The following is a 27,002-nucleotide window of genomic DNA, read 5'->3' as shown; positions in this document are numbered from 1 at the left end:
CGCGTTCCAGTTCTCACCTCGGTTCGTAGATTACGAAGAGGGAACGTGCGCTTCCTTTCCCTCGATGAAGGCGATGCTGCAATCTTCGCGCGATTACAAGCGATTCGCGTTACAGTTTGCGAACAGCGGACAAATGCATCTTCACGGCGTCAGCTGACTTACAAAATACTATCGCGATTATCGAGCACTTGACAGCTTTCCTCGCGTACGTAGAGTATCTGGAGCTGGCACTAGGAGCAGGCATATGGGCGATCGTCGCGACCACGTGGTCAAGCGCGGCAATTTTCAAATGCTGTAACATCGTTTTCCATTTAATTTCTACTCGTATATGTTAAATGTTTAATTTAAATTGAGCAAAATATCGCAATGGTATTGAAAATGTCGACTTGTTTTTTCCAGCTTGTTTATTTAATTTATGAGACATTTTTATTATAATATAAAACACATTTATATCTTTTTTTATTATAATTATAAAACACATTTATATCTTTTCTTAAATATCAAAAACACAATCGTGTTTTTTTCATTTATAACATATCTACGATTTTTCAGTGCGATCAAAATATTTAATTGAAATAAATTATAAAAGATTATAGAAAAGAATGAACGAAATTGAGAAAAAGAATAGGAGAATTTAAGAATGATTGAGAGAATAAGAAAGATTGAACAAAATTAATTCTTTATAATATTAAATAATTTAATAACATTTAAAACATCTTATGATTAATTAAATAAATCAACAGATTAAATGTTATTAAATTATATAAATAACTACATATTTATTATACACTGTCAGTCAAAAGATTTTGGACAATAAGTATTTTTTCCGTATTTTTTTAGTAAATGAGGAGGATATATGTCAATATATCATTCTTGAAAATGTTTATTTTAAGTGTGGTTATCTGGATTGAAGAAAATTACAAAGTATCAAGTAATAAATTCAACTACGTACAATATATTCTTTGTCTGAAAACTTTTGATTGGCAGTGCATATTTATTATGATCCGAAGTTTATACGATCCAAAGTGTCCAAACTATTCGAATCTATTTGAAATTTCCACGAGTGCTACAAATAATAAATAAAAGATAAGTTACTTACTACTTTAAAGTTGCTTCATCGATGCCCGATGCTCCTTGGTTCTCCTTCTTCTAAGTAGTCCATCGATTTTCCTTCGTAACGTTCACTTGCGAAAATACGATTGCGCTATATTTTATACAGCATTCCGAACATTAACTTCCGCGCATTTCCGACCCGCACTTTGTCACATCATGACAAGATCATATAAGTCATCGAAAAAGCACGATTCCTACAGAGTTACAATCTATTCGACACTACGAAACAGGCAGTAGTAACGGAGAAAAATAAAAAATTGCGCAATTAATTTTTCGTGCAACCTGCCGCAGTTACGCTACGTTTAAACTACTTTTCTCTATTTTTTAAAGATAAAAAATAGTACACGTCTTTCAAGATTAGATTGTTTTACTATTATAATATTTATATAATAATAAATATACAAATTATAAAGTCAAAGATTCGCGAAGTAAAATATACGAATCATTAACCGTAATTGATTAATAACGCGAGACATCAATGGGTGATTATTTGTAAATAATATCTGTACTCTTATCGCAATTTGCATTTCAATGCAACGCGAAACGATGCTTGTCTGAGTTGCTTGCGTGTCGCCGTATAAACAATGGCAAGGTGATAGCGCGCTAACAACAGCAAACGTACGCATTGTAGATCACAATAAAGTACTAGCACCGTGAGTTAACATGAAAATAAGGCGTTATTGCACAATTAACTTCCTTCAATTCATAATTGTGATAAATACTAAAATTATTTTCTAATAATTGTCAATATATATTTCATGTTATTAATGAGCTATACTGTTATTAATAAATCATATCTTTCATTTCACAAATACTTAGTTTTAACGTATATTTTTTCCTATTTAAACATTATAATATGACATGGTAAAATACTCTAATCGTCTCAAAATGCTAATGTGTACTATTCTTCATCTGTGAGAAAGGATTTACAAAAGTAGTTTAGATGTAGCATAACTGCGGCGGACGCCGCGCGAAATTGACTGCGCAATTTTTTTATTTCCTTTTGTTACCATTACTTGCTTCGGAATGTCGAATAGATCGTGGCTTCGTACAACCGTGCTTTTTCGAGTTAAATCTTGATCACGATGTGACAAAGTACGAGTCAGAAATGCATAAAAGTTAATATCGGGAATGCCATGCAAAATATCACGCAAGCGTCATATTTTTGCAAAAGTGAAAAAGCAGCTATCGATGGATTATTGAAAGAAGAAAGAAATCTAGGAAATATCAGGCATCGACGGAACAAATTTATGATAATTGATTTATCATTTATTTATTCGAAGCAGTTGAGATGTCTAAAACTTTCTGCAAATAATTCTACCACCGTTACTGAAAATAAAGGAATATGACGAAAAAACGTACCTATTATCAGACACTTTAAGATTGATTACGTCCCTTTATTTTTCAACGTCTCTCTATATTTTAGACTCTACGAAAGCATCATTGTTTACTGTCCCAAGAGAAAAAGATATTTCTTAAGTATAATGCTCTTTCAAGACGTAAGAAAAGACGTTTCGCAAAAATGTAGAAGAAAGATTATTTAGTGCCATAATTTATAAAAGACTGACACAAAGTGCTGCTACGGAGAATTTTATATTCTACTTCGCATTTATTTTAATTTTATATGTGCGTTTATAGTTTGTATCTAATTTTCAAATACAACACTTGTATTTGCAATTCTTATATTTCGAGTAAAAAAAAAAAGATTCGAGAAGTCACATAAATTTGATATAATTCATTAAAATAAATTTAAGCACTGTATTGTACATATGCAATAATATAATAATTCTTAGAAAAATCTTTCTAAAAAATATATATCCTCAATATGTTTGGAAATAATTTTCAACGTTAAGACAATTGTGACAAAATGCACTTGCGTTTCGCAATGTACCTAAATTTTTTCATTGCTATTGTATTTCTTTGTTAATTTATCATATCAGGACCATCAAATGTGCGCTCATACGTTAAATGATTGCAGATCGAAATAAGTTGATAGTATTTGTAAAACGGTTCTCTCACATGAAGAAGATAATTTTCGATGCCAACGTGATGATGTGGCGTGCAGAAGGTTACGGACCCCACACGTATTAGAATACCTATAGTCGCCCTGTATCGCTTTATCCTGTCGATCGTTGAGCGGCTGACTGCCTCCCGTCGACGATGACGACGCGATCTCGTCCTGGTTGACCTCGGCCGGGAGTCTCTAATCCATGATTCCGCCACGGTGACGAGAGCGCCGAACGCACGCCGCTGGGCTCTCTGCCTCGCTCGCGCAATGCTCGAGGGCCCCTCGGCGCGACGCGACCACGCGTCGCCCGTTTTCCCGGATGGCCCCACGGAAACCGGACACACAATGGGTCCACTTCCGGCGCGCGCAAGGCCAGAAGTCGGACGTGGGGGGCCCCACCTGCCCCGCGGCAGCAGCGTTATCCGCGCTCTCCGGCCCCCTACAGCCTGCGCGCGTACCCGTCCGCGCTGACCATTCATCAGGAATCCGTGATTTGCTCTTTCTGTCTGTCTCTTCCCACCTCCCCGATGCGTTGCACAGGTGTCCGCCTATTATTTCCGCGCTTTCCGCCGATTTTGACCGTCAGTTTGATTACGGGTGCCGCTCGCGCCGCACGCGTGACTTTGGTGCACGCCTCTCTTTCGCGCGATCGGGGACGCACGAGGAGCAACGTCAGGATCGCGGCTGGGTATAACACTGGGATAGGACCGGCTTCTGTTCAACAGCCACGCTGAAGAGGACGATAACTCGGAAGGAAGAAAGCTTGAGGCGAATTATCTCCCAGGTAAGAATTTCTTTCTTCACCGATAAATCTTTTTTTGCACGAACAACGATCTTGGTATCCGAATCGATCGAAGTAAAATATTTCGATTATTATGATCGAAGATGCTGACAAGAAAAACGAGAGAGAGAGAGAGAGAGAGTTGTAAATAAATATAATAAATTTGATTTTATGAGCGTGTGATGCAATCTCCATTATTTCTAATTGTACTATTTTTTGAAAAGAAAAACTGCAAAATTATGATTACATTCAAGCAAAGCGAAATTAACTTTGTCCGATTATAATTTTGCAGCTTTTTTTCAAGAAAGTAGTATGATTAGAGAAATAGCAAAGACTGCACCACGCGACCATAAGATTAAATTTATATTCATGTATAATTTCTCTCTCTCTCTGTTTTTCTTATCGTCAACTTTCTTCAAAAAATAATATATTAAATCAGTAAATTACTTTAAAAAATTTAAAGTTTTATACATATGCTTATTACGGATTTAAACATGTGATGAGCAGTTTCCATTAGCACGCAACAAAAAAGCACAATGCAAAGGAAAAAAACATTTTCACATGTACAAATTTTTTATACAAATGTATCTATAAAAAAGTAAGAATAATATAACTGTTTGCATGATTGCAACGACTCGAGATCTTAATTAATTATTCCAATGACGCATTGCGTGGCAATTAACGCGCTTAAAATGCTTCATACGCTCGTCCGCATTGCCGTAATTACAATAATTACTCGCAAGATCGTTTACGTAATCAAAAGATATGAGTGCAGCGGCGGAGCTGCTTTCCGCAATCTTTACATACAATCGTATTGAATTGCGCTCTATAATAATTTTCAATGCCACTTCGCTGCGAATGCCGATTCGCAAAAATATCACCCGCGCACTCAAACAATTTGCAAACATTGCCGACGTTTCCCCGCCTCGCCTCGCGCTCGAATTTAATTTGGCGGAATTAGCGTGGCGCATTACCAGATAATAATTTGTCGTTGCGTGCGAACGTTCCATTAACATCAACGTCACACAACAATGACCGAATTCATTCCCGGTGTTCGACACGGGTACGCACGCAACAATGCCGTCCGCGTACTAACAGAGTTCAAAGCACCACGACAATAGCGCCTGTAGTGGAAGCTCACAATAAAGCTGCCGTAGAAAGTAAGCTTTCAAAAAGCTGGTGCTTTCCAAAGCCGGAAGAGAATTGGAAATTGCGTCCTGGACGAATCAGCGAACTGTTTCGCGTTTATCTAAATAGCATTTCTATGTTTGTTTGCCGATAAAATTAGTAGTTTTCACTTGTGACAAATGCAAATCAGATTTACAAATTTACATCATTGTCATGACTCATTTACGAGGGTATTAAAATTTAAGAACAGTTATTTAATCGCTATTTGATATTCTGAGAGCTTTACATACTTTATCATTCTAAATTGTGTCAATTTTATCAATGTTCAAAGCTGCTTTATGTTCAAAATTATTACAAACTTTATCGTTATGAATTTTATACGTGTAAAACGAGTCCGAGAAAAATTGAAAATACTTGTACAGCATCGAAAGCGTGTATTGCGTTTTTATATATTTAAAACCACATCGATTATATACACAAGCTAAAATTGAAAACGTTTATTCGCCAATCGCTTTTTCCGAATGTTCGAGCGCGATAATGGATAAATCAAGCGACCGGTTAATTTCATACTCTCGTATTCATTCCATTTTTAATTCCTCGTCGGGAGAACTCCTCACGTTTGCCAGCAGAGTTTTCGATCGGCGGAACACACTCGTGTCTCGTTGTCTAACGGCATGTTTAATTACCTTAATCCGAGTAATTTCCCGAAACAATTTGCATACGACGTGCGGCACGTCATAAATCCGGCGATCCGGCGGGGACAATTACAGAAATGTAATTTCTGCACGGCGTAATATTCCGCGAATTTATAACGAATGGCGGGTGCCATAATTTTCTCCCCCGACCGATGATATTAACATCAGAATAAGCTTTTATACCACGTTGCCGGTGACAGACGCAATTACCGGGGCGATAAACCATAACGCGATTAATAAGCGGTGTCGCTGCACGGCGGACATCGATGGGACACAATCGGTGGACGTGCCGTGGCCACAGTAATTGGCACTCGTCACGAACAGCAAGTACGTTCTCGTGCATCGACGAGTAAACATAAATTACTCTGATAATAAAATCCTCTTTACGATGAGTTGTCGATATCATAAACATCCTATCGCCGTAGACAACTCTGCCGAGTCTCTCGCGAAGGTCTCGCACGGAAACAATCGCGAATGTGTTAATGTCCGTATTATAAATTTGTACTGTGCAAACTCTTTATCTTACAATTAAATAGATATACTTTACGGCTGTTCCACAGTTTACTTTCGCGTCACCGTAACATATCTATACTAACATTAATGTTAAAATGCTGTTGTAAAAAAATCTCTTTTTTTTTTTTCTTAAAAATAACAGATTCAAAGATAACCCGGTAAACACAAAGTAACATAACATTAACGTTACGTTACTGTTTGCTTGCGTTTCCTGAGAACAGATTATTCTAACTCGCACCGCATCAGAATCAATGCTGCATTTCGCTTCCCACGGCTGATAAAAATCATCGCGGTGCAAAGATGATTCCGCTTGTTCTTTCGTTTCCGATGATTGAACTCGCGCTCTCCTACCTCGGTCACGATAACCGGATAGATAATGACAGCCAGCTAATAATGTAATGCCTGAAAGTTGGAACCACGCTTCGTTGCCCTTACGGGCGTGTGTGTGTGTGTGTGTGTGTGTGCTGGTCCTTTGGCAGCCGCGTACGTGCAACGAGGGTGCGAGTGTGTGGAATTGTTCAGGGTGAGCGCTCGTCAGGAATCCCATAAACTCTGGCGCACACTGTCCCCACGTATCTCGCCCACATACACACGGTAACTGTCCGCCGACCAGAACAAATGGTTCCCGCGCAACGTTATTTTTATTCCGATTTTTCACGTAACATTTTTTTCTTTCACGTGACAGACAAGAACGTGTATGTATTTATTGTGCCCATCCCGCGGGGAAATTCAAAAGAAATATCCGAACGATTTCGAAACAGCTGCCGAAATTACTCTATCCGCTTTTTTTTTCTATGCAGACGATTTGTCACAGCCATGCAAAATTACTAGCGACATGTATTTATACCACTCGCGGAAAACAAAGATATCATTATTTCAATCAATTTAGTTAGTATAAAAATTATTCAACTTTTATTAATAAAGAGAAATAAATTGTATATCGCGTATGTGATTTTAGAAAAGGTACGTCTTCAATGTATAAAAGTTTCAATATTTCTCTCCTGACTTTATTTCGCGCGAAAAGAAAAATATCCGTGGAGAATAGGTAGTTTTCCGAATAGGTAGTCCATCATGTAAATAATTCCGAGATCTCTTGCATTTTTAAATTTCAATACAAAACTACTTCTTAAAAGAGCATTTCCTTCCTCATATAAATTAAATTTCTCGGCTCTTTCCGAAGCGGGATGTGCATTCTTGCCCGATTGTTCTCAATTTCTACTTCGCGAAATTACGCGGAAAATAATAAGAAATAATTTAATATCATTTTAACGCTACAAATTTAATAACGTTACGATAAAAAAAAAATTAGAGCCGCGGAAAATGATAATAATGTTCTTTTAAAGCGCAAAAAAATTATCCTTTTACATATTAAAAATTTAATATCTCTCTTTTACAGATCTTGGTAGCAGTTGACATGTATATGACATAGTGATCTGCACGTTTGAAAATCGCGATGTGGAGACCTAACAGATTTATTAGTATGCTACCAGCCCTCTGGCCATTAATAGTGTTTAGTTTTCTAGCCAATGGTAAGTTTATAAGTTATTTTACAATGTTTAATATTTAAAGAAACACAAAAAAATTAAATTATCTGATTACAATTTTTATTCTTAACATGTTAAATGCCATGTTGAATGCCATGTCATCGAAGATCGGCATTATCTAAATTAATTGCAACGATTTTAACAAATAATAATAATAGTTTAAAATTTTTTGATATTATTTATATCATAATAGTAATATATAATAATAAATGCACTGATAAGCGTTTGAAGAATTTAATTTTTTTAGTAATTGAACAATATGTGTTGTAAATTTGCGATGTATCGAGATAGATATGTAAAATTCATTCGGCATTCAATGTCGATATATAAATATATAATTAAACATATTATGATGAAACACAGAGAGTAATAAATATATTAATATTTATTACTCTCTAAGTTAACAGCTTTTGGCTTCAAATCATAATTTTTGCTAAAAAATCCAGATTTTCCATTTCAGCAAAAAGCGATTATATTGTTTTAAAAATGCGTTTTGAGTTCATGCAGTTAAATAATTCTGCAAACATGTGAACAAACACACGTCGAAGAATACAAGTGGAATGATGTCACATTGTACTTGCGAAATTGCGGGTATTGTGCGGCTATCCGTGCCACTTACGGCGTGAAAATATCGCGTTGATAAAATCGAAGCACGCGCGTTCGCATTTGCCGACTAGAGGAAGTAGCCTAAATTTTATGTGAAAAGGAAATAATAATCCGTTCATCGCGCGAGTATAAATAATAAAATCAGCAACGATCTGTCGTGCGTTGACCGACAAACGAGCGCTAACGAGAGAATCATTATAGTTTCAGCACAAACGACGAGCTGCAATGGCGGCCAAGGTAGGGTGGTTTACGAAAGACTTCCAGATCAACAGCTTCAGGGTTTCGACGAAGAAATGGTAAGCGATCATTTCAAGAATATCTAATAGATATCGAAAATATTTTTAATTATTGTGCTTTTCTAATTTCCAACTTGTCGTCAGTAAAAGATTTTATAACATAATGTTTTATTCCTAAGAAATTATTAATTTTTTAATATTATAAATGAAAATTATTATTTCTAATATTACGATGTCTTTATCTGCGCATTTTTTGTGCGGTAACGAATTAAAATGTCTCTTAAATTTAAATTTTCATATAATTATTATGTGAGCAAAAGCTAGCGTGACACAAAGTTGGTTGCGTCGACGTCTTTTATTCTAAAATAGAAAAGACGTATTTGCCGATTAAAGAATTCCGATTTACGACAGGTGCGAGACTCGGCACCTCCGTTTAGGGTTCTGGAAAAGTGTCAAGAGCTGTGTCTGTACGACAGAGCGACGAACAATCTGGTCCGCGCGTGCACGAGCTTTGACTTTCAACCCGGCAACAGAATTGCGTCCTTCAGCGGCGCCGCCGAGTACGAAGAGAGTACTTGCTATTTAACGAGGGAACAGGCGACGCCGGAGGGCATCGGAAATCTTATACTCGTCCCGAATAGCGTGCACTTCGCTGAAGTGTGCCTGGCGTGTGAGTATTCCGCGCGGATAGGGAAAAAAAGTACCTGTACGTGCGCGCCGTATTAATTGAAGTGCCAGCCGCGTTCGTAAACCCGTTGTAAAAAATCATTTTTTTTCCACCGAACTTAATGGAATTTGCGAACCGAACAATTGTTTCGAAAAATGTCGAAAAATATTTATTTGCGCCATTGTAAAATTTTCAATCGTTACTCGTCTCTTTATTTTCTTTTTGATCAGACTTTGTTGTGCTAAAAATTGTTTCAATAAACGTCTCGTGTTCTCAGCTAACAGAATAGAAAGGGAATGTGCAAATCGTCGCTACGTGTTTGAGAGGCATCCGAGAAAGAAGTTGAAGTTATCCCTAACAGACATTAAAGAAGTCAGCGCGGCTAACAGAACCGACTGCGAAGACAGGTATGTTATACAGAGATTAAAAATTAAACGTATGAAGGAAATAACATTTTTCCATTTTTTTTGTCAGGTGTCTGAACGAGTACAGTTTCGTCTGCCGATCGGCGACATACGACACCGCCCTGAGAAGCTGTTCTCTCAGTCGTTTTACCAGAAGAACGCATCCCGAATTACTAGAGGACGATCCAAACTCTGATTATTTGGAAAATACCTGCCTCAATGGTACATTTTCAAACATTGTTGCATCAAATATTTATTACTTTTGCTTGCGTGAAAAATGTTCTTGTAATAATCGGAAATCGCGAAAATGGACGTTAAATATATTTTTATATATTAATTTCACAATTGCGTGAAAATTACAAGAAATATTTCTCTTTAATCAGCCGAACGACGATGCGATGGGCTCATGGTGTTCGTCAAGGAGGAAAACAAACGTTTACGCGGCCCGTTCGAAGTGGATATATACACGAATCTAACTTTGGACGAATGTCAAGCGCTATGCCTCAGAGCGGAAAAGTACTTCTGTCGCAGCGTCGAGTTTGACGAGCAAACTCGACAATGTGTCATATCCGAAGAGGATTCTGTTTCGCAAAAGGACGATATTGGAATCAGCAGTAGTCCCACTCACCACTTCTACGATTTAGTTTGCCTAGATAATCGTGAGTATGCGCAACATTTTTATGCTCGCTCTATCTCCGCTTCCATCTTAATCTATGAAAATTTATCATGTTAATATTCTGACAGACATCGCAAACAAAATTATTTTAACAGCATTACCTAATCGAATCAAGCTAATTATTAAACTAATTGTCGTGTTACGAAAAGCTAAGCTTTTACTAAGATTTTACATTTTATATAATTCTGTTGCAATTTTAATTGTCGCTGAATTTTAATCATTGTTAAGTTTTTATAATTTCACTAATTCATTAATTAATTTACAACTTTACTAACAATTTGGTTCTGGTGTAAACAATTAAAATGAGGAATTTCATGGAATATACATATAATTCCACTAAAATTACTGCATAATCATTGTACAGAAATTATTCACAGTATTAATTTGAGAGTTCAGTGATTGGAATTCAGAAGAGATTCCATTGCTACTCCGTACTGCTCATACTACGTACTACTAACGGGGTGCAAGATCTAATTGACAATGGTCGGTTGGTGACTCACAACTCGTTATCAATGCCCATTTACGAAGCGTAGATCCGTCCGTAGCGCGCGGCTCGGAATATCCGGACAGCAGCGGCTCGACGTCGCACCTGTTCTCCGACGGCCGGCGACCGGACACGGCTTTCCAGCGTTATCGTACTTCACGTCTGAGCGGCGATTTTCACTCGGAGATCACCGGGCGCAGCCTAAGCGAGTGCCTGGACGACTGTCTCCGGCAGACGAGCTTTCAGTGCCGCAGCGCCGTCTACTCCGAACATTATAATATCTGCCGATTGAGTCGATTCAATCAGCGGGACGGCCACAGGATTATCTACGACGCTGATTATGATTATTACGAGAATCTCATGCGTGAGTATCGACCGCTTGTCCATCCACTCCGGATGTCTGTCTAAAAACGTCGCGCAGCAAACGCGTCCTGAATACCGTATCATTGTCGTCACAACTATTTTGTTTTCTACGTATTGTATGTACTTTAGAAAAGAAAATTAGCTAATTGTTGCTACGAAAATATATGAAGAAGATGATGAACGGTAAACTTTGAAATTTAGATAGAACTTTCGTACACTGAAGAGAATCGTATAATACTAATTTCTTTGTTCAGCACATTTTCTCTCATATATTGATTTTTATAATTAATCGAGGTTCTTTTTAATATTAATCCGAAATACGCGATAGGAAATAATTTTTATATGTTTATCTTCGTTTTACTACATGCGAAATTTGGGAAAGTATAGCAATATATAGTCTTACTCTCATGAAAAAAACTATGTTGGTTGATACGTTGACTTGTATCACTGCGCACTGCCGTTGCGCCTTTCGCGATTCTTTTTCCTGAAGGCGCGACAGCAACTTTGTGCCATGTTCAATGTTTAATTTAACGACGTACCGTGCCAACAGATCAATATCTAGACGGCGATCGCGATGGTCCTGGCTACAGACCGGATCCCTTGGGACAGGACACAAACTTTGGACGACCCTCTCTAGGAAGGCCTGGTTAGAAACATTTTATTAATTTAAAATAACGCGACCACTGAGCCGTCAGCAAAGTCGCGCAATTATTAATAGAATTGCTGACTAATCGCATGAATTATCATAATGATATAAGATCACGGAAACGATACAAAAGCAGGATTACACTCTTATCTCGTAAACAGATGCGATGGTATTTTTAAACATCGCCTCGTAATTCTAATGTATTCGTTTCAATGCCAAAATTAATTAATTATAATATTGATTACGGTCACATGCTTAGCGTTAAAAGTGATCATCTAATCCTAAATTTTATTTCTTCTATATGTGAATCATAAAAAATCAGACAATCGCGTTTAACGCGATGTAAATGTTGAAAATATGATGTTCATCAATTTCTGTAGGTTTTTTTCTTTAATAATAAAGATCGAGCCTTAAAAAACAATGTATATATTTAACATGTACTTTTGTGTTGTTATAACGTTTCACAGCTTTCTAAAAATTAAACTTGTTAAAATTATTAAGAGAAGAAATTTTTTTACATTGCTTAAAAACGTATAGTATTGCATTGCATTAATGATAAACTTTGATATCGACACGATAATCGCTTCATCCGAGAACTATTATCTCTAGGTTATCCGGACGATTACGACAAAGGATACCCCAACAGCGTCAAGCCGGATCGCTATCCCGATCGCTTCCCAGATCGCATTCCAGACCGTATTCCGGACCGTTATCCCGACCGTTATCCAGATCGCTATCCCGACCGCTATCCAGATCGATACCCCGATCGGCGGCCTATGGACGACAGATATCCGGATACCAGATATCCTGGAATGTACCCTTTGGGCGAATCGGATAATTACCCAGACAATTATCCGGATCGGTATCCTCCTGGCGATCGATATCACGATAAATACCCCGCCGGCGATCGTTATCCCGCGGGAAATCGTTATCCCACGGAAGATCGTTATCCCGCGGGAGATCGTTATCCCGCGGGAGATCGTTATCCCGCGGGAGATCGTTATCCCGCGGGAGATCGTTATCCCGCGGGAGATCGTTATCCCGTGGGAGATCGTTATCCCGCGGGAGATCGTTATCCCACTGGAGATCGTTATCCAGTTGGAGACCGTTATCCAATTTCTGATCGATACCCTGTTAGAGGGGGGGATCGTCACCGAGATCCAACCGGCAGTGATAGATATCCTATTTCCAGTACCGGAACCATAGACAGATATCCTACGAACGGCCGATATCCTGTAATACACGGTGTCCGATATCCGTTTACTCCAAGCCGATATCCTGCTGACGTCAATGACCGATACCCTAATGCGATCGACAGGTATCCTTACCCCGAAGATCCGATGGATCGATATCCCACGGGATTAAGTGGTGACAGAGCTCCTATCGATCGATATCCAGCCACTGGCAGATATCCTGATCCTAAAGATCCTTACGTCAATCGGTAAGTTGATGAATACAATAATATAATATAATATCACACATAAGTATTTTTGCAATTGCGTTTCATATTAATTTGCAGTTGTCTTTTTATTTAAAAATTTATTATGTATTATTTATTCCAGCGCTTGGAATTAGGTGCACATTTCGGGCCGATTCCCGAGACGACGCCGCCTGTTCCTCCACTGGCTTGGCCGCCAGCGGCAGGGAATCGGCCCGAAATGTGCAACTAATTCCGAGCGCTGATTTATTTGAAATCGACAAATATTTCAAACATTTTCTCTTTTTGCATATTATTATGATATAATCTTCCTCAGATATTAATTTATTCTTTGAATAAACCTTTCAATCTTTAGAAATTGAGTTTTTAACTCCGAGACTTTTCTACTTTTTGTTTTGATTTTCTATATTAAAGCTTTTATAAAGTCACTTTTATAAAGTGTTTACTTAATCTTATTATTAGACTAATACCCTGAAAATTTCATCATTTTTCAAGCATTTTCGAGCAAGTTTTCAAGGAAAATTAAAGCATGTCTTACATGTAAATTTAAATCTATTTATTGCTCTTAATATTTCTTGTTCTTGAAGGAAAAGATTAAGAGGCACTTCTAGTATTAAGCAAATTTAGTAATTTTGAAAATTTACTAAATAATTTACTAAATTTGAAAATGCACTGAAAAGAAATAAAACACTATTCATCCAATCATAACACGAAAGTCAAATCAAAAGATTTATTTTCAATAAAAATTTTCCGAATCCCAATAACATTTCATGAGAATATTATTCAAGTATCTTCTAGGTTTTTCTAACTAATAAATACTCAATCGATTAATTTTGTCTTATAAATTAGTTCCCGTATTAATTTTTCAACATTCTCTCATCAGTCCTTTCACTTTTCCTAAATATCACTTTTATCTCGAAAACTCACAACTTCATAGAAACTTTTCAAGAAGATCACCGTCTGATTTAACAAACAGCAGGTATCCGCCAATGCATGGATTGTATTCTCACGGATTCGTGGACGACGTTCGCGGTCCCCCGAGCCATCCCGAACCGCGACCTCACGGCTATGGCAATGGGCCTTACGGCTCGGTGCGGCCCGTCGGAGGATACGGAGGATACGGAGGATACGGCAGTGACGGCGGCGGCGGCGGCGGCGGCGGCGGCGGCGGCGTCGTGGGTGGCGGATACATAGGTGAAGGTGGTGTCTACAACTCCCGTCCGTTCGGTACCGCCGGCGGACCAATCATAGGCAGACCCCCGTTATTATCCAGATGCGACGAGCAAGACAATTTTAGACAGGTCGGACCTCACACCAGAGTACGGAAGCCATTCGTCAGACGGCTCACCACCGCCTCGTCGTTGGCGCAGTGCGAGAGAGAATGTTCTGACGCCAGAGACTTCGTTTGCAGGTAACGATAATGGCCGGGCTTGTCGAGATAATGGGCGAATAAGGAAGAGGATAATTTAAATTAACGTCGAGAAGTCGCGCGCTGAGTGTGCTAATTTTAGACAAGCATTTGACTCGAGAGATACGCTTGGTATACGTAGATGAGATTTTCTTTGTGATTTTAATTAAGTAATTAGAAAAAGGGAAAATGAATACTTCCAATTAGATCACTTTAATGGAATAACGGAATAACCGATTCAAATTAGCATATAATTGGATGAAAAGTGCTTTATTTTGAAAATGACAATGATTAAAGTGGATAAAAATAACTTTTTTTTTTTAGATTGCACTCGATTTTTTATCAATTTCAAAATATAAGACGGAAGAATTGTGCATTGTGAAAAATGGTGCAAGAAATATAAGAGTAGAAGCACTTTTTGAAAGCGGTGTAATTAGAGCGAGGGAAATTCTGACACTTGATTCGGGGCGATGTTTGAGACTCGGGAAGCTTGAAATTGAATCAGGAATGATCTGATCCGGCGCGTTTGTTTGCGCGATCGATCGGGCAATGCTCGCAAATTCCCGACGTCATTTACAGATCCTTCAATTACCGGCCATACGCCGCGCCTTACGGGGCCGAGAGGGACAACTGCGAACTCAGCGATCGGGACTCCAGGGACATGGAGATGGGCAGTCCGGTTTATTACGACTCGAGCTCCGATTACGACTTCTACGAGAGGAACAACGGTCGCCAAGGCGCGGACGGGGAATGTCTGGACGGTAAGCGGCCTGTGTACGTCCGTGCGGCGCCGATACGAGAGCTGGGAAGCCCGTCAAATCTATTCGAACGCATCAAAGTAGAAAAGAATTTCAAACACGAAACGCAAATAAAGTTTCCAAATTTTTAAATTTACCTTCCTAAAACTCGTCTAATTTTTTCATCAAGTTATAATGTGCAAGAAAGATTAAAGATAATTTATAATTTTTTTTTTTAAGAATTTGCGTATTGATTCAAATGAATTCTTGCACAATTAATGTGTTCACATTGTATTGTGATTTCTACACTTACTTCTGTACTTCTGTACTTCTAGCATGCGCAATAAGTACTTTGTTCTTGATCTTTTGTACTTTATTGTTCACGTATTGCTCGCTATACTTATTGTAAATACAATTTTGCACCATTGTTACACGACCTCACCTTTATGAAATAAATCTGATATCTATACTTCTCTTTCTTCACAACAAAATATTTCGCACGTGTGCGCATCGAACACAAAATACCTACACAGTAGCACAATCTACGTTTTGAAGAGCAACGGTGCATGTGGCATCTTTATGACACAGCGATTTTCTCTGCCAGTCTCAAGAATGATACAAACAAAAATATAATTAATCGTGTCGATCTACCTTTTAACGCAATTTTCAAATTTATATATTTGCTCTGCAGACTTTTGCTTGCTAATATTCAATTGCCACTTAATCACGAAGATTAATTAATTACCGAAGTGCCGTTGAATAATTACTCAGAATTCCCATTTCCGCCTGCTATTAATTCCTCACCAGCCACCAATTTCGGTTTAATTAACTTCACACTGACGCATCGCGCGACTCCACTCTTGGACCTACCTACGTCTTCCGGAAACTGCGCTCACGCTGTGGACGCCGACGAATAGCACTTTGTTACGCTTGCAGTGAGTCAAGTCTGTAGCGAGGACGGGATGGAATTTACTCTGCGAACGCCGGAGGGATTTATCGGGCGAATTTACACGTACGGATACTACGATCGGTGCTTCTTCCGTGGAAACGGCGGCACCGTCAACGTACTTCGCATCAGCGGACCTCAGGGATACCCCGAGTGTGGCACACAGCGAGTAAGAGCGCCAATTTCCGCTTAATAGCTCGATCCACGAGTAATCTTGAGTTTAATTCACTCCAAAAACTTTCACGGATGCACTCGACACCGCTTGAAGGAAAGTTTCAAGTTTTCATAAGTTGATCGACGTTCAAAATTATTTTGTGATGACTTTAGTTTCAACACTGCGCACTTTGAGCCGTTTCTAACAAACTTCTTTTGGATTTTCAAATAGTTTTTTAAATAGATTTTTCAACGGTTCTTCTTCGAGTTGCTATTTTTGTATAGTAAATAACGACAAGTGTAATAAATTTAATATTCTACCCGCGAATGGTTGCAGTACGGCGATACGATGACAAACATCGTGGTGGTGCAATTTTCGGACTACGTGCAAACCGAGCGAGACAAGCGATTCAACTTGACATGCCTGTTTCGAGGACCCGGAGAAGCTGTCGTCACATCCGACTACATCGGTGCCGGGTATGCCAGGTCATATCGATCGAGAAGTCGTGTCTTGCACCGAGAGTACGATCTTTAACGCGTTAAAGTGCCATCCTCCGAGAATACACACGTTGAATTTCTCCAAATAATAAAATCACATTAAAAAAATCTTTGTCATACAATTCTACGTTCTTAATAATTTTACAATTTTCTACATTATAATCTAATTTTTTACCAAATTTCTTTCTGGCAAAATTTCGTTTCACGCGAGCTAAGAATTTCTTCGTCTCTTTAATTGTTGAGTAAGTATTACGACAAAATTACTTTGGCCTTTTCTTGGTTAGTAACTTTTTATCGTCATGTGGACTTATGCGATGTTTAGAGCGCAACACGATCAAAATAAAACATATCCCGCTTTATGGACGCGAATATATCCGTACATGGGTGCAAACACGTTCGTGCAATTTCTTTTATCACTCACTTAGTCTCAAATATCATTCGAGAACGTCATGCTCATTCTATTTCTTTTATACGATGTCTATTTTTTATACGTAGTGTATCATATATAATAAAGGCTAAATTTTTACTAGCCGTCGTCTAACAAATTAATAATCACAATTAAAATCAATATCTTTTGCCTTTCTGCTACTAATTATCACACGGTTGATAATTGCATCGCTTTTTAAATTAAAAATATAACTTCTGGTTAACTTTAAAAAAATTAAGATTCAAAAAACGCAAACTAATCAGCATTAACTTATACATGTATCTTCCCACACCATCCAATGATTTCAAATAATTCCAATTTCACTAATGGTACTCGTATATGCGCTGTGCAGATCAGGGTCACCTATCCCCATCGAATATCTCCCAGCGGAAAACACTCTGAGCTCCAAAGTACTTTTGCAGATCCTCTATCAGAATAGACCTACAACTACCATCGCAGTCGGTGATCCGCTCACTTTCAGACTCGTGGCTCAGGATGGGTAATTTTCATTCGTACATTTTGTGCAAAATAATCAATTAGATCAAATCAGAGCTAAAATACAATAAAAATAAGTATAATTTAAGTTGTAACATATTTTTCACATTTGTATTCGATTTGTCGACTTTAAAATTAATTTTTGCACATTTGACTTAAAGTTTCGTTAAAAATGTTGTGGTTATTGTGTTAAGATTTTAATAACCGTAATCGCTACTCTTTACAGTCACAATTACGTAAGAGATATATTTGCTACCAACGTCGTCGCAAGAGATCCTTATTCTGGTAGAAGTGTTCCACTGATCGACAGACACGGGTAAGAAAAATTCTTGATATCAATTCAAATATAAAAATTCTATGCAAAAGAAAATTAAATATTAATTACATAACAAATCAAATATACAAAATGTTCCAGATCAACTGTATCACCCGTTAATATCAAATTCCTGAGGTCTTTTGAAAACAAAAATCTTTATACAAAATATAGAGGTTAAAATCATTTTTAAATGGGAAATGTTTAAAATTGAGACAATTAGATTGTCAAAAATTTACGCGCTTAGGCATATTTCATATTAATTTTTATATTCTTACCATATAAGAAACTTCAGAAAAGAAATCTCTGCTATTAACGGATGAAACGATTAGTCTGTGAAATACCTTATATATTTTATATTATATGCAAATCTATTCTCTGAATAATATTAAAATGAAATAATCATCAATAATCAATAATAATAATCATCAAAATAATTATCAATGCACGATACGCAGCATCAGAATTGTTCTGTAACATACAAAATACATTTAAATTATAGCAGCACTTAAAATAATTATTTGAGAAATAATTATTACGCACATTAAACTTTTATTTATCTTTTATGCAAATATCTAACAAAAGAATTATATATTCATCAAAAACCTATAATTTAAAAAATAATAATAAATATGTTAACAAATCTAATAACCATAAATATTAAAAATTGCAAATCTTTTATTGATTCAATGTATATCAAAGTTTCTGTGTGCGTTAAATCACACAATATTTTACATGCAATATTTTGCAAATAACAGATAACAAAAAAATTATTACTTATCCTAAAGTTGCTTCGTCGGTGCTCGATGCTTTTTTCTCTCAATTCTCCTTGCAGTCCCTCAAAGCATACATATGCATTCGCAACGCGAATAAAAATTGCACGATGTTTTAAACGGCACTCCCGACAAGTACTTTGTCATTCGGACAAAGTAAGACTTGAATATCGCACGGATTACATGTTCAATATTGCCGCATCCGTAAGTAACGATGGAAAAAGGTGGGGTTGAAAGCTGCGGGAAATATTATAGTAAGAATAGTGCTATCGAAGAAGATAACGCACCATTACGGAACGATCTGGAACAAGATGTCGCGCATAATAAAGATGTAATAAACATATCAAAGACAAAGTCGCTCCAACTCCGATTCCGATTTCAGAGCGATTTTGTCCTTGATATGTTTATTACATTCTTGTTATCCGCACGACGACATCTCGTACGGGGCAGATTGCTCCGTAACGATGCGTGATTCTCTTCAATAGCTCAATCCTTACTATTTTCCACCTTAGCTCTTTCCATTGTTACAGAAACGGCAATGTCAAACGTGTAATCCATGCAATGATATTCAAGTTTTAATTTGTTCGAATGACGTGTCGGGACTGCCACTTAAAACATCGTGCAATTTTTATATTTGCATTGCAAACGCGTATGAGTGCTTTAAAAGACTGCAAGAAGATTGTGAGAGAAAAAAGACAGCATAAAAAGAGCATCGGATGCCGGCGAAACATCCTTAGAATAATTAATCATTCATTTGTTACCTGTTATTTGCAAAATATTTGCAGAATATTGTGTAATGTAACGCACATAAAAACTTTGATATATACTGAACCACAGTAAAAGATTAGCAATTTTTAATATTTATGGTTATTAGATTTATTAACATATTTATTATTTTTTAAATTATAGTTTTTTGATGAATATATAATTCTTTTATGAAAAATAAAAGTTTAATATGCGTAATAATTATTTCTCAAATAATTATTTTAAGCGCTGCTATAACTTAAATGTATTTTGTAAGTTACTGAACAATTCTGGTGCTGCTGATATCGTGCATTGATAAGTCAATCCAATTTGTTTCATTTTAATATCATTAAAAGATTAGATTTGCGTATAATATAAAATATACAAGGTATTTCACAGATTAATCGTATCATCCGTTAATAGCAGAGATTTCTTCTCTGAAATTTTTTATATGATAAAAATATAAAAGTTAACGTGCCTGAGCGCGTAAATTTTTGACAATCTGCTTAACTTTAAGCACTTCTCGCTTAAAAACTATTACAGCCTCTACGTTTTGATACAAAGATTGTTGTCTTTAAATGACCTTAGGAATCTATTATTAATGAGTGATACGATTAGTCTGGGACAATATGTAATGCCGCTGTAAGAATGTAATGTAATTAAATAGAAATTATTTGAATAAATTAAATTATCTCTGCGAATAATCATTTTCGAAAACATTTTGCACATGAATTTCGCATGATTCAAACGGGAAATTTCCGCAGCTGTCCAGTGGACAACTACGTGTTTCCGGGACTGGATCGCCTCCGCGACAGCAGCCGTGACGGCCTCGAGGCCCGTTTCAACGCCTTCAAAATACCCGAATCGAATTTCCTGGTATTTGAAGCGAACGTGCGAACGTGCCGCGATGGCTGCCAAGCAGCGATTTGCGGTACCGGCAGGAACAACGAGCCGTCTTACGGTAGACGACGGCGGGACGTAAATAACGACACGCTGGCGGATGAGGACGTAATGTCGTCGATAACCGTGACAGACGATGACGCTGACAACGCGACCATCGTGGACGACGAAGGGCTGATGGAATCAAGAAGAAATCAAGAGGACGAAGAGGTGGAGCGTGTCAGAGAAATGATAGAGGTGCCAGATAAATAGCTTTCATTTCGACACTCGAGAAATGTGGGAGACATTTCGCGTCTCCAGTTTACACAAATATTATTATATTCCTCCGATCGAAAAATACGATTTATATTTCAACAGGTTCGCGATTCGAGAATGGATATCGAAGAGGATGCTGTCGCCGAGAGGCAAATTAAGATGCCGGAAAATATCTGCATAACGCAGAACGAATACTACGGATTGGTGACGGCGGTTGGAATTCTCGTCGTTCTCTTAGTTTCCGTTGTTCTCTTATCTATGCTCGTTTACAGGTAAAAATCACATTTCATCTCCGTGCGCCTGTTTCGAATTGATATTTCATCATTTAAGAAAATAAATAATGATAAAAATAATATTTCAAATATTCGATAAGCAATAATATTGTTGGTGGAAAATGTGGAAGTTCTCTGAATCGCATTTTTTTCGCTTGTTTATGCAAATTCAGAGTGATTTATTGTTTTCAGGAAACACGTTTACTCCGTGATCATGAAAAATCGTAGACTCAATAAAAATTGCAACCGCAGCGGTCACTCTGATGAGTCTTACGGCGGCCGAATGAACAACTTTTCTTTCATGAGGACCGGTCTTCAGAAGCCATTTCAGGCTTCGTAAGTAATTCAACGATCAGTCTTAATTTAGGCAAATCTTAATTTAGATAGATTTTAATTTCTGAGCAGCCAAGAGATGCGTTGAATAAATACCTTAGCCTGACTCTGTCCGTAATTAAGGTACACCGAGGTAAGTGTGGAAATTAGGGGAAAGCGAAACTTGCACCTATTATCTTGCTGCTCGACTTTGAAGTAGCGCTGGCTGGAGATAGTTGATGGTATCATCGTGTATCTTGTAACACTATGGGTTATCTCTTGCCAGCGCTGCTATCTCAAAGTCAAAGGGCAACAGGATAATAGATATAAACTCGAGAATTTCTCTTAATTTTCACTTACGGTGTACCTTACAATATATTCTATTTATCAGAATCATAATAAATGATCATGTTTAATCAGCTCAATCTCAAGATCGATGAGCAACGCCATCAGCCAAAGTCTCGCCTCGTCGTCGAACGCTCTCGAAGGTGCGGTGGGATTATCCGCCGGTCGGCGCAACGGCTTCGATCCCAGCGAGCCGATCTACACCGATCCCTCGCTCTTCGAGGTCACCCCGTGCTCGAATGCCGCGAAATCAGCCTTGAACGACAACTTTCGCCTTATGTAGGAAGAAATAGCGCGAGATAATCGATCTTAAAATTGCACTTTGGCGAACGATCCTCGCTTTATATTTATTTACTTTAATGAACGCATGGAACCGACTAACGAATTTATGGCAAATCAACATACATTACGATCTATTCTGTCACTAGTCAATGTAATCCACTGCCAATAATTCCACCTCTATCAAACTTTTGATCAACGGTTCTTTAAATAAATTCCGAATAATCTAGATTTATTTTTATTATCTCGTTGAGAGATAACTTTTTTAATTTAGAATACACGTTTATATATAACGTTACTATTAATAGCTGAGGAGGCAAAAATACTATTTTATAAAGACATTTCTTAAAGACATGTGTTGTTTTTCCCCAATTAACATTTTTTAAATAATTGCAAAATAGCTCGTAACAATATAGAAATTTAAGTTTTACATAATCGAAAGATATATTTTAAGATCCAACGAGAACTCGTGGTGAAACATTTAATTTGATGCGAATATGATAATTCAATTCATTAATTCATACGTTGTAGAATCAAACTTTTTTTATTTCAAGTATATTTTGTTTAAACTCAGAAAAATAGCATAAATTCTTTCTATGTATACTCTTTCATTTTATTTATGTTATCTTTTGTTTTATTCCCTTTATTTTATCCACAAACGATTGACTCGAACCGAAGCACAAATATCGAAACATTTTCCTTCCTCTCGAAATTTTGCCAACTCTCGTCACATCCACCGCAACTTCGGTCACGTTACAAGGCAAACGATATAGCATAATACAACAAATTAATTATTACTAATTAACAAGTGAAACTATACCAGAAGATTTTGTATTTATTACGATTATATTCTAATTGCATTTATATATAAGAAATAAATCTGTATTCTATAGACACGTGTATTTCTTGCAATTATCTTGCTTCTTGAAACGTACCGATATAATCAGTGATAAGAAAAATAAAGAAAAAATAGTGCTTACGAGAATGTGCTCCAGATGAAACGCTGTGTCCAACAAAATTCACTCTCTCTCTCTCAATCTTCCTTACTTTTGTCCAATTTGTACGTAAAGAACAGCATCCTGAGCCTGGCTTCTTCCTTGCGATAATGAGCCTCTTCTAGCTTGATCTTTGTTTCTTCCTTCAACATTGCCGCAATGTCGACCTTCATCTGCGCCTCTGAGAGCGCAAGAACATGCAGTTCTTCCTCTCGCTGTGCGGTTTTCGTTTTAGAATTATATTCCTGCGCAACGGACGGCGAGATCAAAGTACACGAAGCACTCGAATTTGCGCGATGTTTTTCAAGCCTATCACCTGTCGATCGATCCACTACAGGTGAGTTCATGTTTCTTTTCACGAGCGTCTCATAACAGTCACCCATCGGACCGTAAGCTGGCGCAATGCTATCGCCTTTGTTTTTATTATTAATTATTTGCCTAAACGCACCGCCAACTACAAAATAAACAAAATTTTATTATTTTTATAAAATAAAGTGGCAGAATTTTTTTATTTGCACTAAAAATATGTTATCTGCCTATTATATAATTTTTATAAAAAATTCTAATTGAGATAAATTTTTATAAATGTATGAGACAGGTTAATTATGATTCAATTTATAACAATATTATTTCTTATGTTTTTCGGTGTTGATATTTAATTATCATTAAGTATTTTAACTACTTTTAAACACGATAAAATAAATTTCTCCTATGCACTTAGAATTCTTGTATTATGCTGAATAAATTTGCAAGAAGAAGCGTATTTACCACTCGTATCTCGGCAACTGTCCGTCTTTTTCTTTGAGCAGCTTAGATTTTGAGGTCTGGCAGTGCAAACACTTTGCAACGTAAACGGCTCTGAGTCGTCCGGTTCAAACACTACATTCGGTGGCAAACCAACAGTACCAGTGGACGTCGGCGCTTCTGAAGTATTCTGACAAGTCACAGCACTTTCCCAGCACTGATTCCTTGTCCGTTCCTCATCCTTCGTCGATTGACAAATAGCCTTCATGCCATCACTAAAAAATTTTAAAAATTTAACATTTACTACTCTTCCATCTTTTGCTTTATAAAAATTTTATATAAACATTGCGTTTTGTAAGCTAATAGAATATTACAGACAACATGAGTAATAAATATTTTACTGTGCAAACATTATAGGTTATACTGCCATTGGATTCTTTAGACAAATCGAAGGAAATTTCTTCTAAACAAAATATTAATTTTGTTACAATTTTCTCGCCGATATTAAATATCTTTGAAAGCTAGCTTACAAATACAAATTTTATTGAACACCATATATCATATTTCGTACGTCTTAAATTTCAGAATGGCAAATTTACCGAGACTTTTTCTCCTCACGATAGCGCTTGCAGGCCTTCATGTTCTCCCAGCAACGTCTAAGCTGTAGGCAGGACCGCGCGCTCTGAGGCCCAACTATCGAGTTGTATTCCTCTGTGATTTGCAGCCACGCCGACTTCCGCTTGCATATAGAAATCGGGTCCGGCCTCCGGTCTTCAACGATCTCATGCTTTTTTATCAGCGATATCAAGATCTTTCGCTCTTCAAAGCTGTACATCTTACGAGTGCCCTTCAAATACGCGGATGCCATTTTATCACAAGTCATAAAATGAAGCGCAAGCATTCGATTGTTTTTCACTTTTGAGGCGTTCCCCTTATGTTAATATTCAATTTCAGATCGATTTTCATCATCATATTCCTCTTAGCCTCTTCCTTTTATTTCGACGTAATCTCTAAAATCTAAAACTACATAAACAGTAGGTATTAAATGCAATTAGAGACATAAATGCAAACACAAAAAACTAAGCAGCTATAAAAACACTATGTCATGATATACGTTAATTCAAAATATTAAACAATAATTTAGTAGAGTAATTTCAAAAAACTACATATGTATATCCACCTTATCTATTTTGCTCGATATAGAAAAGAACTAAATCACGGCCGTGACTTCAGCAATTTTTGTTAAAAACGATAACGTGTTCATTAAACCTTTGATAGAGCTCTTTAAATACATTTTTATAGCTAGCGCTGATGAAAGCACTTCTATCTTAATTGAATTACTAAAAGCCAACAAAAATTTTACATTCGATAATTAGAAAAAGTTAATAGGTTAATAGGTTAATAGTTGATAGGTTAGCATGTCAAATTAATAGTACACAAAACATAAAAAAAGTACGGAATGCTAAGATACACGCTTCATACAAATCTAACCAATTTTAAAACCTCAGAAACAAGAAATACAATATTATCTCTATGATAGTATTATTTTGATAATAAATTCTTACATATTTGTGTCTAAATCTTGGAATTCTCGCATCCAACATCATTCAGTAAACTAGATTACTGAAATTAGCTTATGATCTCGATATATCGAAAATTAATAACTTGCCATATTCGAGATCTCGAATCGTAATTAGAACGCGCGACGGATTTTAGAATCGCATATAAACACCACTTATTGTTAGCATTATTCGCGATTGTTATAATCTAAGAGTAAATGCCGCATACGAATAACTACCAGAAATATCTTATAAAGTATTTATCGTAACATAAATATTGTTTACAATCGGTACTATATTGATATTATATTATTATGTGTGGTTTTTTTTATAGCGGTAGTCTGCTTTTGTGTGTCCGAAATCAATCGATATTTTCTTTGCGTAATATTTTATGTCAAAATATATATTGATCAGAGTAGAGTAGATGTATAATGGCGCCAAAGGATCTCCCCTCTTACGGCCATCTGGGTCTGGTAGGGGTGGTAATTATATGATACTGATTATTATGTGTAAAATGTAAGTGCGCTAGTGTATTTGTGTGTGTGTGATCGCAGTGTGTGAGCTCAGGTCCGTGGGTTTGCTAAGCCCAAATGACTGTGCAGTTCAGCCATCCTTGCGAAAATATATATTGATCAAACAATGGATACATACTATTACCACCGATACTACTAACGACTGCCAGTCTTACGGGAAATCGTGTCTCACGAAAATAGACGTTGTCCTCTACCGTCCTCTAGGATATATTGCGGCCGAAATAAGAAACAGTAGCTGAATCGCTGTACTGTACGAAAGAATAATCCATAGGTTTACGTTTAGAGGAATGTTTCAAAGAAAACTAAAAAAATTTTGTGAGATACGATTAAGACTGGCAGTCTTTAATTCAGTGTTATTATCTACTCATTTACAGCGTTACACCCACTTACCGACGGCGCCAGGCCCATTATGCCCTAACTACACCGAAGGATGATCCTGCTTGTGGCTCATCCGAGCGAATAATGTAGACAAATTGAAAATCACACTGAAGGCGAAAGTGATAGGATGAGCCACAAGCAGGATCATCCTTCGGTGTGGATAGGGCATTAAGCCTATTTAGCGGCTGCACATTTACACAAGGATTGGCAGTTGCGTTAGAGGGGGGGCCAACTATATAGACCTAGTTTTATATTATCTTGTCGGTGCTATTACAAATTGACAACACTAGGTAAGTTTTCCTGATAAAGAAACTCGAGGAACCGAAGATAACTGAAAAACGATGATATTACCGACCGCATAAACATAAAAATGTATTATTGTTAAGAGGATGCTGGAGTGCCTAACGAACTCCGACGCGAAAGCGCCATCATTTCGATGGAACTAAAAATTAGATCCTCTTAAGAGGATGCTGGAGTTCTGTTTTACCACATGAATGCTGTATTTTTCCTGACTTTTTTCTAACAAATACAGCTTTTTTCTGCCTGCATAGAATTAAAAATCCTTTTGCAGGATTAAAGAGCACACAAAAAGGGAATTTGCGTTGGTCAAAAAAATTCGGAAAAATAAAGTTAT

At 37.1% G+C, this 27,002-nt stretch overlaps 3 protein-coding genes across 9 annotated transcripts in view; 1 reads left to right on the top strand and 2 right to left on the bottom strand.

Moving 5' to 3' along the window:
- The window catches only part of LOC105679582 (multiple PDZ domain protein), a 100,796-nt gene extending 100,569 nt beyond the window's left edge, over window positions 1-227 (bottom strand). For all 3 annotated transcript variants that reach the window (XM_012379671.2, XM_012379672.2, XM_067348993.1), the window contains exon 1: window positions 18-227. The gene's annotated coding sequence lies outside the window, so the exon portion shown is untranslated. The remainder of the gene's footprint in view (window positions 1-17) is intronic.
- Window positions 203-26,358, bottom strand: LOC105679584 (myb/SANT-like DNA-binding domain-containing protein 3). 2 transcript variants are annotated; one of them, XR_010888417.1, is made up of 5 exons: window positions 25,464-26,358; window positions 24,498-24,921; window positions 23,923-24,173; window positions 23,140-23,608; window positions 203-292 (listed from the first exon to the last, which is right to left on the bottom strand). XR_010888417.1 is itself a non-coding variant. In XM_012379675.2 (4 exons), exons 2-4 carry the CDS (start codon window positions 24,797-24,799, stop codon window positions 23,193-23,195), a joined length of 969 nt encoding a protein of 322 aa, XP_012235098.1. In that variant the 5' UTR covers window positions 24,800-24,921; window positions 25,464-26,355; the 3' UTR covers window positions 22,098-23,192. The 2 variants fall into 2 exon arrangements, 1 of the variants encoding a protein (XP_012235098.1); XM_012379675.2 differs by lacking the exon at window positions 203-292 and having other exon boundaries at window positions 22,098-23,608; window positions 25,464-26,355.
- On the top strand, window positions 3,669-22,509 carry nompA (no mechanoreceptor potential A). 4 transcript variants are annotated; one of them, XM_067349012.1, is made up of 20 exons: window positions 3,669-3,905; window positions 7,635-7,767; window positions 8,590-8,684; window positions 9,036-9,294; window positions 9,569-9,698; window positions 9,766-9,917; window positions 10,079-10,354; window positions 10,905-11,219; window positions 11,769-11,864; window positions 12,474-13,305; window positions 14,279-14,713; window positions 15,290-15,471; window positions 16,384-16,562; window positions 16,884-17,032; window positions 17,824-17,970; window positions 18,193-18,282; window positions 20,561-20,933; window positions 21,054-21,223; window positions 21,416-21,559; window positions 21,956-22,509. In XM_067349012.1, exons 2-20 carry the CDS (start codon window positions 7,692-7,694, stop codon window positions 22,161-22,163), a joined length of 4,308 nt encoding a protein of 1,435 aa, XP_067205113.1. In that variant the 5' UTR covers window positions 3,669-3,905; window positions 7,635-7,691; the 3' UTR covers window positions 22,164-22,509. The 4 variants fall into 4 exon arrangements, with proteins under 4 accessions (XP_067205113.1, XP_067205114.1, XP_012235097.2 ...); XM_067349013.1 differs by having other exon boundaries at window positions 3,670-3,905; window positions 10,917-11,219; XM_012379674.2 differs by having other exon boundaries at window positions 3,670-3,905; window positions 16,884-17,023.
- Window positions 26,359-27,002: the final 644 nt, after the last annotated feature.

Source organism: Linepithema humile, chromosome 2 (assembly GCF_040581485.1).
Source record: "Linepithema humile isolate Giens D197 chromosome 2, Lhum_UNIL_v1.0, whole genome shotgun sequence".
Taxonomy (NCBI): Eukaryota; Metazoa; Arthropoda; class Insecta; order Hymenoptera; family Formicidae; genus Linepithema; species Linepithema humile.
Note: the sequence above shows the minus strand (reverse complement) of the source record. Positions and strands in the feature narration are given on the sequence as shown.

Bases quoted from the DNA above. Each gene is read 5' to 3' on its own strand.
- nompA (XM_067349012.1), top strand. From the start codon at position 7,692: ATGTGGAGACCTAACAGATTTATTAGTATGCTACCAGCCCTCTGGCCA. The intron at 16,563-16,883 runs GTAAGAGCGCCA...GAATGGTTGCAG, and splicing joins CCGAGTGTGGCACACAGCGA to TACGGCGATACGATGACAAA. The intron at 18,283-20,560 runs GTAAGAAAAATT...AAATTTCCGCAG, and splicing joins CCACTGATCGACAGACACGG to CTGTCCAGTGGACAACTACG.
- LOC105679584 (XM_012379675.2), bottom strand. From the start codon at position 24,799: ATGCTTGCGCTTCATTTTATGACTTGTGATAAAATGGCATCCGCGTAT. The intron at 24,174-24,497 runs GTAAATTTGCCA...AAAATTTTTTAG, and splicing joins CGTGAGGAGAAAAAGTCTCG to TGATGGCATGAAGGCTATTT. The intron at 23,609-23,922 runs GTAAATACGCTT...TTTATTTTGTAG, and splicing joins CAGTTGCCGAGATACGAGTG to TTGGCGGTGCGTTTAGGCAA.